The 14,809-nt window shown below is 40.0% G+C and overlaps 1 protein-coding gene across 2 annotated transcripts in view; it reads left to right on the top strand.

Moving 5' to 3' along the window:
* The first annotated feature begins 10,700 nt into the window (after positions 1-10,700).
* LOC124555031 (PRA1 family protein 3) overlaps positions 10,701-14,809 on the top strand; it is a 75,707-nt gene continuing 71,598 nt past the window's right edge. For both annotated transcript variants that reach the window (XM_047128790.1, XM_047128792.1), the window contains exon 1: positions 10,701-11,005. In XM_047128790.1, coding sequence (XP_046984746.1) covers positions 10,809-11,005 — 197 coding nt within the window. In that variant the 5' untranslated portion in view covers positions 10,701-10,808. The remainder of the gene's footprint in view (positions 11,006-14,809) is intronic.

Genomic DNA, 14,809 nt, shown 5'->3' with positions numbered 1-14,809 from the left:
AGCGCGAGCAGAAGACAATTCTGTCTGGTGTACCTGGTAGGCCTCTTGCAGGTCTTTCAACTGGATGCCACTGCAGCTACTTAGGTGTCCCTAACCTTCCCCAGTTACCTAATCGGAAAATGGAGGCCTGAGTTTAACGTGGAATCTGAACCACATGTCTTTTGTGGCCACTCCGTCTGTGAGGAGTGAAAGCCTGGTTAAAAATTATAGTGAAAAAGTTGTGTTCTGAATGGAATTTGATACCGCGCTCTGTGGATCATGAAGTGCACACTTTGTCACTAGACCATTTTTATGCTAGCTGTGTTACCTCTTGGCATGATGCTCAGTGTCGATAATTAGTGTTCTGTTTATAAATTTCCGCTCAATGGTAATGAGAAGCCAAGGAAAAATGGCAGCCGACATACAAGGAAAGTTTTTGACCAGTGCTAAAGAGAGATGGAGATGCAATTCCATGTAAAGTGCATGATCTCGATGCATGTCGCACTTCCATACAAATTGAGACACTTAAATTCTTCCTTCCCTTGCATCAACCTTTTCCATTACCCCATGGACTGCAGTGACACCCTGATCAGAGCGGTAAGTTTGGATTTCTCTCTCTGTCAGACCATTGACCAGTGAAATATAAATCACATGACGTGGAGAATTCAGTGTTCGGTGGGCCTCGACACGAACAGGATAGCTGTGGAGGAGTGGAGTTGTAAGCAGTTGCTGGGCTTGAAAATCACAATTATTCTCCAAAAGCAATGTTCCATAATGTAAACAAGAGCACTATTTCACAGGGCCTGCAATTTCATCAACACCTTTCTGAATAATAAGCAGATTAATCATAACAAAGGACTGATGTTCTTCAGTATGTGACACCACGAGGAACTGAGGTGCAGCTGAGAGATTCTTTGAATCTTTAGCCTCATTCCATTTATGTTTAGTAGACATAGACTGATATGGTGATTGGCTGATTGCGCCAAAATCCCCCACCTCACCTGCCTTAGGCAGTTATTCACACCTCTGGTCACTCCTCCTGAACTCCTGATGGAGGGACCAATTTTCAATTTGGGAAGGTAATACCTCAGACAGTCACCCCTCCCTGGGCCTGGCCTGTACTAGGGGTACGTGCAAACCCTGCCTATTGACCCAGGGCTGGGAATTACGCATTACCCAGTCACCTGTTACATGTCAAATGGATGGGCTGGACTTCAGGAGCACATAGGGAGGAAGAAGAAAAACAGAGGAACCTTTAACACTGATACAGAGAAAGATTAACAGATGGAGAATGAGGAAAGAAAGAAAAAGCAGATGAGGGGCTATTAAAACCTCAGAATACATTCCCAAAAATATCCTGGGCATTTTTCCTGAGTGAGGTGATAAAGAATAGCAGGAGGACAGACATGCAACGTGGAAAGTAAAAAGGTACTGCAAAGGCTGGGACCCTGTGGTAGCCAAGCACAAGCTCACTAAAGAGTTGTGAGCCCCCGGGCGGGGGGGGGGGGGTCATACTTGTATGATTCCAGCAACTGGCAGAGAAGGTTGATATGTCCAATAAAGCTCATAAGTTTCAGCGCCGACTCCAGAACTGATTGTGGCCCCCTTGTTCAGACTCAAGTCGTAGGACTGAACCAGAGACTGTAGAGGTCCTGTGACAAACTAGGTTGCAATTTCCTGGTCTTGTGGCATAGGGTTGAGAACTATAGGGTGCATCTAAATACACTCCTGGAAATTGAAATAAGAACACCGTGAATTCATTGTCCCAGGAAGGGGAAACTTTATTGACACATTCCTGGGGTCAGATACATCACATGATCACACTGACAGAACCACAGGCACATAGACACAGGCAACAGAGCATGCACAATGTCGGCACTAGTACAGTGTATATCCACCTTTCGCAGCAATGCAGGCTGCTATTCTCCCATGGAGACGATCGTAGAGATGCTGGATGTAGTCCTGTGGAACGGCTTGCCATGCCATTTCCACCTGGTGCCTCAGTTGGACCAGCGTTCGTGCTGGACGTGCAGACCGCGTGAGACGACGCTTCATCCAGTCCCAAACATACTCAATGGGGGACAGATCCGGAGATCTCGCTGGCCAGGGTAGTTGACTTACACCTTCTAGAGCACGTTGGGTGGCACGGGATACATGCGGACGTGCATTGTCCTGTTGGAACAGCAAGTTCCCTTGCCGGTCTAGGAATGGTAGAACGATGGGTTCGATGACGGTTTGGATGTACCGTGCACTATTCAGTGTCCCCTCGACGATCACCAGTGGTGTACGGCCAGTGTAGGAGATCGCTCCCCACACCATGATGCCGGGTGTTGGCCCTGTGTGCCTCGGTCGTATGCAGTCCTGATTGTGGCGCTCACCTGCACGGCGCCAATCACGCATACGACCATCATTGGCACCAAGGCAGAAGCGACTCTCATCGCTGAAGACGACGCGTCTCCATTCGTCCCTCCATTCACGCCTGTCGCGACACCACTGGAGGCGGGCTGCACGATGTTGGGGCGTGAGCGGAAGACGGCCTAACGGTGTGCGGGACCGTAGCCCAGCTTCATGGAGATGGTTGCGAATGGTCCTCGCCGATACCCCAGGAGCAACAGTGTCCCTAATTTGCTGGGAAGTGGCGGAGCGGTCCCCTACGGCACTGCGTAGGATCCTATGGTCTTGGCGTGCATCCGTGCGTCGCTGCGGTCCGGTCCCAGGTCGACGGGCACGTGCGCCTTCCGCCGACCACTGGCGACAACATCGATGTACTGTGGAGACCTCACGCCCCACGTGTTGAGCAATTCGGCGGTACGTCCACCCGGCCTCCCGCATGCCCACTATACGCCCTCGCTCAAAGTCCGTCAACTGCACATACGGTTCACGTCCACGCTGTCGCGGCATGCTACCAGTGTTAAAGACTGTAATGGAGCTCCGTATGCCACGGCAAACTGGCTGACACTGACGGCGGCGGTGCACAAATGCTGCGCAGCTAGCGCCATTCGACGGCCAACACCGCGGTTCCTGGTGTGTCCGCTGTGCCGTGCATGTGATCATTGCTTGTACAGCCCTCTCGCAGTGTCCGGAGCAAGTATGGTGGGTCTGACACACTGGTGTCAATGTGTTCTTTTTTCCATTTCCAGGAGTGTAGATCAGGTGTGCACTTCACATCACAGGCTACCTAAGTAGTTGACTGTGTTTGGTGAGTGCACAAGAGTTTTTTAGATTAAGTGACTCACCATCCAGTCCAGCTGTAGAGGACCTGATAGTGTCAATATAAAATCCAAATAAATGCTCTGTACATGCAAGAGTATAAAATTCTAGTGATTAAATGCCCAAGAATTTACAACAAAATGCCAGAGACTGAAGGGCTCCTAAAAAGCTGTGGATCTCACATTATACCAGGTACAGAGAGCTGATTGAAACCCAAGATTGATAGCAGTGAGATATTCGAGGAAAATTCAAGTGTATATCAAAAGCATTGGCAAATAGTAAATGTAGATTGTTTACTTGTCACAGTAGACAAGAAACTCACGTCCACAAATATAGAAAATGAAATTGCTTGCTAGGTTGTGGAGGTTCAGTAATATGTAAGTTCCCCAAAACATACTGTTATCACTAGAGGAGACTTTAATCATCCAATAACCAACTGGAAAAATTACAGTTTCATAAATGGTGGGTATGGCAGGATGTCCAGTGAAACACTACTGAATGTGTTCTCCAAGAATTTTCTACAATGTATTACACAGAAACCCATTCATGATCGAAATATATTGAATCTAAGAGCAACAAATACATGTGACATCTCTGAGGGTGTCTACATTGAAACTAGCATCAGTAACAATGAGACAGTTGTAAAACCAACAAAAAGGGAAAATAAAACAATTAGAAAGATTTATATTTTCAGCAAACTAGATATAGAGGCAGCACTGTCATAGTTCAACAACAAACTTTAAACATTTCAGTCTGTAGAAGAGCATGTAGAAAAACTGTGGCTCAGATTCAGAAAAATAGTTGATCAGGCACTTTATATGTATAGACCTAGTACAACAGTCCATAATGGGTGGAACCCTCCATGGTATACAGTCACTGTATACAAACTTCTATAGCAACAGATATTACAGAACTGCACAATACATGTTCAAAAAATGGTTCAAATGGCACTGAGCACTATGGAACTTAAGATCTGAGGTCATCAGTCCCTTAGAACCTAGAACTACTTAAGCCTAACTAACCTAAGGACATCACACACATCCGTGCCCAAGGCAAGATTCGAACCTGCGATCATAGAGGTCATGCAGTTCTAGACTGAAGCACCTAGAACCACTCGGCCACAGCAGCCAGCTTAATACATGTAAAACAAAGCATAGGGCTAGAGATAGGGAGATGCTGAATGAAACACATTTGGTTGTAGATGGCAATACATGAAGTATCTCTCACAAAACTGAAAGGAAGTCTGGACATATGGAAAGGGTTGTTACTGATATAAATATTAGTGTCCAGACACTCATGGATGAGGCAGGAACTGAAATGGAGAATAGCAAACCAAAAGCAGAAATACTGAAATCAGTTTTCAAATGTTTACAAATCAGTTTACAAATGAAAATCCACAAGTACTGCCCTAGTTTAATTCTTGCACCACTGCAAATATCAGTCATATAGGCATTAACTTCAGTCATGAGAAAGAGCTGGTACATTTGTCATAAAATGTTGCAGCATATTCTGAACCCAAACATAATCCAGCATGGGTTCCAAAAATATCAATCATGTGAAAACCAATGTGCACTTTTCTTGCATGACATCAGGAAAGCTATGTACAAGGCAGTTACATGGCTGCAACATTTCTTGATTTCCAAAAAGCATTTAACTGAATACCACACCTGGGTCATTCAATTGGAAATCATCAGATGGGGGTTGCAACATGGTTACAAATTTTAATGAAATTTGGTAGTTAATAGTTGCACTAAAGTAAGTTCATATCTCAGGTACTGAAATGTGAAACCCCTGGGGGGCTGAGCTAGGCCCTCCTAAAGTGACAGTTTTGGCCATTTTTTTTCCAAAAAACATGCCACCATGTGTGACCTCCTAGCTCCTGTACCAAATCAGATACAGCCAAAAGGTTGGTCTCATTTGAAAGGTAACACCTCTCCCTTGTAGGAGAGAGCAAGGATGTGTTGCAATCGTTCATGGTTTGGAAGTAGTACATAGACAAACAACTACACAAGTTATCACATTTTTGCAAGTTTCCAATGTTTTTATCTCATATGTGAATGATAGTACTGAAACAGTATTTGATGTGTAAAGAGAACCGATAAGGCTGAATTCATGGAACAAATTTGGTTGTGTTACTTGCATGCACACATTGACTTTTTGGATTTTGAAAATTCTGAAATTGTTGAAAATCAATATCTGGGACCTCCCCAAATGCAGCGTGTGCAAGGTCACAGTGTGCTGCAAATTGCTTCATTGTGTAGCTTGTATCTAAGTCTAATTACCCCCAAAATATCTTTGTGTTACTCCCATTTATTGTAAGTCATTTAACAATGTTCTAATACTGATACACCCCATATTATACCAGGCATTGCATGAGTGAATGAGCCTGTGAATGGATGTTAAAAATGTAAAAGTCATGACTGTGAATAGTTTCAGTGAAATCCTAAAGCAGTAAAATTACAAGTAGAGAACAGAAACATTCTGCAACTTCTTTTTAATATTCATTTATCACCATCATCTTAGAGAAATTACACTTGTGGCTTGGTAGTCATAGATGGTAGGTTGTCAAGTTGGCATTGATTTCACACCATTAATGACAAACAGTTCACTGTTACAATGATTGCCCACCATTATTGACAAATAGTTCATTATTAAGCTTGTTTTCAGTAGCATAGCTAGAAAATCTGGAAACTTGTTCGCATCACCAAGTTCTTTTGCATTAATTTCTTTTTCACAATGAAAGCTCTCCCATCTGTCACTAAAATCATGCTTTGGTTTTTGATAGTAAAGAAAGACTTTTATTTCACTGAGTCATGATCAAGATCTACTGAATTCTGTAAGCTATATTTTAATTCAAATTGTTTTTTCATACATAAACACTGTGATGGATAAACACTGTGATGGATGGCACATGCTACTTGTGATGGATGGGACAATTTATATGAGATAATTAAGTTAAAACCTATCCCCTGAAGCATCAAACTATGACACTGCTATCTTTCTGGGATGTTTTCTGAAGTGTCGACAGTGCACTAAGTTAAATTCAGCATTAATTTTTTTAAATTTTTCACTCTGTCATATTTTTATGGTGTTAATCCAGAACTAATAGTCAAAACTGCAGACAAAAATAATGGTGAATTACTGAAATTGCCCATTAATCTTGTCTATCAAATAATAAATGTTTGAATTACAGCTAAAGAAATCAAGGATTTACATTAAACATTTTCTTTTGATTTCCCTAACTCCAAATGTCGCATTCATCACTTGTGGAAAGCCAGATACATGTAATAGTAATTTATCATTTTTATGTACAGATAGCAACCTAACACACCACCTGTAATACAGTTGTGCCAGCCCAGGAATCCTAATTGGTCCACCACCACCATCCAATCACAACTGTGCTGTCATTGTGCACAGTATTGAATCATCTTATGAAGAATGTGCATGACACTACAGTTCAGTATGGAAGTGAGTCGTGAAGTGCATGGTCAGTGTGTGGATGACGTGGAGAAATGATTCCTTGGTACAGCATTAGGACAGGAGTGTCATAAACTATCTTACTGTGGACAATGAGGGCTCAAACGTATGTGTGACTGTAGTGATGAGACGAAACACCTATTGGCTGTTCATACAGGATTACAAATTGATGATGAGGAAATTTTGTGTTACCATCATGAGAAGGTATACCTATACAATTTTACACACATTTTTGGTCATGTATGTTGTGACCCATTCTCTCGTCACAAGACTGTGGTAAAAAAATCTCAGAGTTATTTCCACAGAGCTGTGTAGGCAGCTTTCTGGTAATGTCAATCTTACACCTGGCACATCTCTGTGCTCAAAGTGTTACTGCATGGTCAACACCAGTATAAGAGGCAACCAAGAGAATGAATGTTCAATCGATACAAGTGATAGTATTCAGCTTGCTGAAGAATTTGTAGCTTCAGTGAATATGTAGTGCTCTCAGTGTGTCACCACTTAAGAAACGGTGCCTGAGTAGTAGTAAAAAAGTCTCACATGGCAAAATGAAGTACAAGAAGATCTGCTCTGCTGACCTTGAGCACTTGAAAAAGGGTCTCAAAGTTACAAAAGCTAATGATGAGGATCATATCCCTTCAGCTTCCAATCAGACAGACTTTGCTGATATTATTGAACAGCTAAAAGAAAAATGTAATATGGCTACCTATGAAATAAAAATCTAGATTATCAGTCTCCTTCTTTTGAAGTGGACAATTACATACTGTGCTAGGGGATTTGAGGTGTCGGAATATTTGGTTCGGAAGGCCAGGGCACTGAAGGAAAAACAAGGAATCTTGCCTGATGTGACACATCATGGACATAATGTACAAGATACTGTTTGTATATTTTATGAAGATGATGAGTACAGTCATTTGTGTCCAGGGATGAAAGACTTTGTATCTATCCGATTGGAATGTGATGTTAAAGAACACAAGCAGAAATGCCTTGTTTTTGTGACTTTGAAGGAGCTGTATGCAGCCTTCAAAGAGAAGTTTCCCACTTATAAAATTGGTTTCTCGAAATTTGTACAGTTGCATCCCAACTGGTGTGTATTCACTGGTGCTCATGGAACCCATGCAGTGGGTTCTGGATTCATCATCAGAACATGAAGTTGATGTTAGTAATCACCAAGCTTAGTAAGACAACTACAGACTTACTTGAGAAGATTGTCTGCTCTACAGAAAGCAAAGACTGTGTGTTATATAAGTGTAATAAGTGCCCTGGAGTGCAATGTATTTCAGCTCTTCTTGCAAAATCAGAAGCACTGTGTTTGGCTGAAGATGTCCAGTATATGCTGTGGATCACAACAGATCAGTGTACATTGATATCGGTGGTGGAAACAGTTGATGATTTCGTACACAATTTTTGCAACAAACTGGAATTGCTCAAAAGTCATCATTTTATAACAAAACATCAATCACGTTCTCTAGCTTCACTAAAAGAAACACTCAGCCCATCAGAGTGCATTGTGATTGGAGATTTTTCTGAGAATCAGTCATTTATTGTACAAGATGCAACACAAGGATTTCACTGGCAACAATCCCAGGCCACAGTGCATCCTTTTGTAGTGTATCTACAGAAATCAGGGTCAGCATCATCAACTGTAAAGACAATGCGCATAATAAGTGACTATCTTATTCTCTCAACAACTGCAGTACACATTATCAGAAAACCTTTATTCCCCGTATAAAAGATATAATGCCACACTTAGGAAAAATTCACTACTTTTCAGATGGAGCATCATCTCAAGATAAAAACTGGAAAAATTTTAAAAATCTGACACTGCATCCTGAGGTCTTCAGAATTGGTGCTAAGTGGCATTTCTTTGCCACTAGCCACAGGAAGAGTGCCTGTGATGGAGTTGGGGGGACAGTCAAAAGACTGGCTGCCAGGAGGAGTCTTCATGAACTTCATCACCCAATCCTCACTGCACAAGCACTTTTTGAATTTGCGTCACAAGAGATAAAGGGTATACAGTTCTTCTCTGTGTCCTCAGAAGACATTGAAGGTAACAGTGCAATGCTACTGAGTGAAAGATTTGATCAGTGCAGGACAATTCCCAACACAAGAGAGTACCACCTCTTTATATCTGCTGGAAAGGATGTTGTTAAGATGTATCATACTTCATGCTCTGTGAGGTATGATATGGGTTATCTCACACACAATGCAGAGGCACAACAGCCTCCAGTACAATACCAAGCAGTATCATTGCAAGATGTCAGGCTGTCTTCTTACATTATTTATGTCTACGATTCTAAGTGGTATTTTGCCTTCATTTGGACCGATGTGTTCAGAGTGTGAAACATATTATTTCTACTTATTCATGCTGAATATGTTGCAGAGTAATGGGTCTCTTGTGTCAAATTCTGTGGAACTTACAATATTGTCCTTATCGACACATACACGCTGTTAAAGAGTACAGTAAAAAAGCTATGCATTGGATTAACACAAAGATATTTTGGGAGTAATTAGACGTAGATACAAGCTACATAATGAAGCAATTTTCAGCACGCTGTGACTTTGCACACATTGCATTTGGAGAGGTCCCAAATAGTGATTTTCGACGATTTCAGAATTTTCAAAACTCCAAAAGTCAATGTGTGCATGCAAGTAACACAACCAAATTTATTTTGTGAATTCAGCCTTATCACCTCTCTATACACCCCAAATATTGTTTCAGTACTATCATTCACGCATGAGATAAAAAATATTGGAAACTTGCAAACATGTGATATCTTGTGTAGTTGTTTGTCTATGTATTACTTCCGAACCATAAACCATTGCAACATATTATTGCTTTCTCCTACAAGGAAGAAGTACTACCTTTCAAATGAGTCCAACCTTTTCACTGCATCTGATTTAGTACAGGATCTAGGACGTCACACATGTTAGCATCGTTTTTGGAAAAACGACCAAAATTGTAACTTTGGGAGGGCCTAGCTCAGCTCCCTGGGGGTTTCACATTTCAGTAGCTGAGATATGGACTTACTTTAGTGGAGGTATTAACTGTACCAAAGTTCATTTAAATCTGTAACCATGATCCAACCCACTTAGTCTAAAATCTGATGATTTGCAGTGGAATGACCCACCTACATTTATTGTCAAAGCTATGGCTGTGTACGGTGTATCAAGCAAAATTTGTGACTAATTGAGGATTTTTCGGTACGGAGGACGCAGCATTTTATCTCGGATGGAGAATCATTATCTGATGTAGACATTACTTAAGATGTGCCCCAACAAAGTGCGTTGTGACTCTTGCTGTTCATGCTTGATATTAATGACCCTGCAGACAATATTAATAGTGACCTCAAAACTTTTTACAGGTGATGCAGTTATCTCTAATTAACTACGGTCTGAAGAAAAGTGCACAAATATCCATTATGGTCTCGATAAGCCTGACAACTTTCTTTAAATATTCGAAAATGTATAACGGTCCACATCACAAAAGACAGAACATAGTAGACTATGGGTACAGTATCAGCAAGGTGCATTTGGAATCGGTCGTCATAAAAATATCTGGGTGTGATGCTTTGTAGGGACATGAGATGGGACAATCACATTGGCTCAGTCGTACGTAAAACCGGTGACAGGCTTCAGTTCATGTGTAGAATACTAGGTAAAGCTATCAATCTAATATCTATTTACAAGGCGATTCCCTGTAAATTATTCGTGTTACTCATTATTCACCGCGCCGATTGTCGACTTAGTTTGGGCGTCGCAGTGGTTTACGAATTAAGTGGATGTAGAATTCTAGCGGAAGCCTTTGCCCATACCTCCACCGACTTTTAGTTAATTACGTGCCATATTCTTTATTGTGCAGGTATCAACAACAGAAACATACAGTTTTGGGTGATACATAACTGGTTTAGTTAAGCGTATTTTATTACGCGCAGTGCTATTTGACATTCCTCTTCCGCATATTATCGATTCTTTTATCGAAAGTGATATCTCTGAAGCGTATGGTATTTGTTACCCATAAGCACCCGGGCTACAGCTTTGATCTGACGCACTATTCGTCAGTGGAAGTTACTGTATTGGCATTGGTTGTCAGTGCTGAGACTAGTGATATTGTTAGCGTTGAGTAAGTGAGTCCCGAAATAATGAACAAAAAAGGTAGTAAGATGGATGTAGAAATAGCACCCTTACGAAGTCTAGGTGATTTTATGCTGGAGTCGGCGAGATTTCAAATCCCAAACTTTCGTGATCTTGACAAATGGGAAAAAAGAGTTGTAAACAATCTTTTGTATTACCAGACAAATTATTTCTTACTGGGCATAGTAATTTTCGCGATCGTGGGGTGAGTAATACTAAGTTATGTGGAAATAATTACCTATCATAGAATGAGTTAGTTACACGTTCCATCGATCATTTTACACGATATATCTTAATGATGTGGAACGAGTCATTCACTCACATCGTAAATTAATTTGTAAATATGGTTACATGCTGAACGTTTGTTTCTTTTTTTAAAATAATATACAGACGTGGGTTAAGAATTCCTCACCCACCACGTTCCACACATTGCAGTATTAGAAATTCTACGGAGTAGGAGGAGTTGTCAAGGAAACACTTTCTCAGTTTGTTTTCAGATTTTATACTGCTGTGTGTTGTCATTTTATATCACTGGGTAAGTGATCAGAAATTTTTGTTGTAGCTTTCTGCACTGCTGTTTGTGCTAAAGACACCCTTCATGTGGCGTAACGACTGTTATTTTTCCTGCTTATATTGTAATCATGTACATCATTTTGCCTGTGAACTATAGTCGACTGTTTACAACAAACTTCATGAGATAATATATATACTGTGAAGAACTACTTAAACAGATGCCTACGAGATAATCGTGGGGGAGCACCACATATTATTCTTGCAGCACGGTTTTGAGCAGCAAAGGCTTTCTTTCACATAGATGAATTACCCCAGAACGGAATCTGAGTTTAAATGTGGTTGAACCGAGTTGTTCTCGGAGTTTCGAAATGTGTGTTTTCCAGTTTAAATTATCGTCAACATGGATACCTGAAAATTTTGAAGTTTCCACCCTATTTATTGTTTCCTTTCCATTAATTGTCATGTGCAGTACTGAATATGTTGCCTTATTAAAATTAAGGGCAAGGCCATTCACAGAAAACCAATCAATGAAACTTTTAAGAACCTTGTTTATCATTACCTCAGTGTCTGTGTGTATACCTGGATTGTTTACAATGCTAGTGTCGTGCACAGAAGAATTAATTCCACTTGTATATTAGGTGGAAGATTGTTTGCATATATGTGGAACAATAGTGGAGTTAAGATTGAGCCTTGGGGAACCCGTATATGACATTTTTTTTTTTTTTTTTTTTTTTTTTTTTTTTCCTCCCCCAGTCAGAATTGACCCTGAACTATATTGGTTTAATTGCTAAGTATCATTTTCTGCTTTCTTTTTGATTAGATATGACACTAGCCATTGGTAGGCTGTTCCCTTGATCCCACAAGACTTCAGTTTATCTGGGAGTATACCTGGTATTCACGCTCTCAAATGCCTTTGATAGTTCGCAGAAAATACCGACTGGCAGTATTTTCTTATTTACTGCTTGTAAAATCTGGTGAGTGAACATGCAAATGGCGTTTCTGAAACCCAAAGTGTGATTTGTTGTGGATATTGTTGCTGAGGGGATATACTATTCTAGAATACATCACCACCTCGAAAATTTTAGAAAATGTCAGCAGTGAAACAGGTCAGTAGTAATTGACATCTCTCTTACCACTTTTCGCATAGAGGGCCAAAAGGCATATGTCTGTCTCTCTGGCAGAGTACCGTGAGAAAGTGATGTATTACTTATCAGTAGTGTTGAACTGCAGTCACATACATTAGTTTGTTCATATAGCAACATCATTTCTCTCTTCTTGTTTAATATGTAGCTTGAAATTTATTTTCCAGTTTTTAATTTAATATTTTATTAATGACATGTGGATAGTGATTATTTTATATTTGTTTGATATTGAGAAGGTTTTTTTATTCCACACTCCTGTAAAACTTAATTTTTTGATGTACAAGACTACTGTTCAACACCATCAGTGTCTTGGATAAGACTGGTCATATTATATGGCAACAGATCTTTAGTACTCAATTGGAAACTCCTTCAAAACCAGATGAGCTTCTATTTTCTAGAGAATGTATAATTTTATTAACTTCAGAAGAAGTTGGTAATACATTCATATGATTGAATTATGTGAGTTACTTTGTCAACACACTGCTGTTATTTTCCTTATCAACAGTTTGTCCCTATACTTTCTACTATAGTTAAGAAATGATTAGAATATTTGATACCTATTACTTATCATTTACAGCCCTTCCATTCAATTCAGTAGTCATGTTATCTTGTTCTGTTGCTGATTGTCCTGTCTCTTGTTTCACTACATTCCATATAGCTAGCCATAAGTCCATTGTTGGAATTAGGCTACTGATTTCTGACGCGACTGCTACGGTCGCAGGTTCGAATCCTGCTTCGGGCATGGATGTGTGTGATGTCCTTAGGTTAGTTAGGTTTAAGTAGTTCTAAGTTCTAGGGGACTGGTGACCACGGATGTTAAGTCCCATAGTGCTCAGAGCTATTTGAGCCATTTTTTGATTTCTGACATGTATGTGCCTTGATATTTTAGTAATCTTTCTGAGTAATTTTGAGTAGTTTTCGTAGTGTGAAACTAGTGCAGGATTCCTATTTGTTGTTGCCAACAGATACATTTCCCTTCACAAAATACTTTAATCCCTCTAGTTATCCATGGTTTTTGACATGTCTGTTCAGTTTGATCAGCTTATGTGGAGAGCTATTTTCAGATGATATGAATTTATCGTGAAATAGATTTAATTTAATGTTAGCATTTGAGTCATTATAAATTTACTCTTAAAAACATTTGTCCTAGAGGTATTAATTATCATAACTGATTTCCACTTAGGAGAATCCATACTGTAAGGCACTGGCTTTGCATCATAAGTGGAGCATTTGTTACTGAGTAAACAGTTATTTTTCTTGCTTTAAGCCTCACTATAGAAAACATTATCAATTAGGGTCCTACTGTCTATCCAACTGTGTTGGAAAATTAACTACGGAGATGAAATGATAGGATAAAAATAAGTTTTCCAGATCATTTTTCGTATCAGAATCCGCAAGAAAATCTCCACTGAAGTCACCATAGACAGTTAACTGCGTGCTGTTGTCTGTTGGGCAGAACAGTAAGGAATCAAGATTCCTCATAAACAGTTTGAAATTTCCCATGGGGATTATATACAGTTACAATTAAAAGTGAACTATTTTTCAATATTAATTCACGAACACACTCCTGTGCACTGATCACTACAAAATCTACTTGTCTCAATGTTTTTGAATTTGGATTCTGTCTTGATATATGTAACAACTCCCCCTTTGACTCGCTAGTCGAAGTAGGATGGGAAGAGCCTCATCCAGCTGTATGTCACAGTATGGTGCAGCAGATTTCTTTCAAAGAAACTCAGTGTAGGTTGGTACAAAAAGAGAGTAGGAAGAAGTCTTGTTGCTAGGTAGTAGCCCTGGGAGGAGTGTAGACCAGGTGGTACAGGACAAATTAGGAAAAGTGTACCAGGTCACAAATATTGTGAAGCCAAGGGCTAGCCTTAGCCAGGTGACAGAGGATATAGGGAACTCATTCTATGAACAGGATGTACCACGTCAATGTAGTGTATGTGCAGCTGTTAGCATTCACTTTTATCACAAAAAGTGAAATGTGTGTTAACTGTAGCTGAATGTACCAAAGTATATTAATTGCATTTCATTGTGATGATGATCTTTAGTCATACCAATTTAAAAATATGTAAGATACATAATATTTACTTTTGATGTTGAAATAATTAGGTGCTTCAGATGTACCGAGGTATAGTTCTGCTGAAAAATTGACTTTTGAAATAAATCCTATTTAGAAGTAGATTATATGTACAAATTGGGAGAACTTGTGAAATTGGATTAGAAAATTAAATTTATGGACATGTTTTGGTGGAATCAGTTTCATTTATGAGTGAATGCCTATAAAGGGAAGCACTGAGCGATGGAATTTTCACACACGCATGTTTGTTGTGTGGTAGAAACTGTCACAC

The sequence above is a fragment of the Schistocerca americana genome, chromosome X (assembly GCF_021461395.2).
Source record: "Schistocerca americana isolate TAMUIC-IGC-003095 chromosome X, iqSchAmer2.1, whole genome shotgun sequence".
Classification (NCBI taxonomy): Eukaryota; Metazoa; Arthropoda; class Insecta; order Orthoptera; family Acrididae; genus Schistocerca; species Schistocerca americana.
Note: the sequence above shows the minus strand (reverse complement) of the source record. Positions and strands in the feature narration are given on the sequence as shown.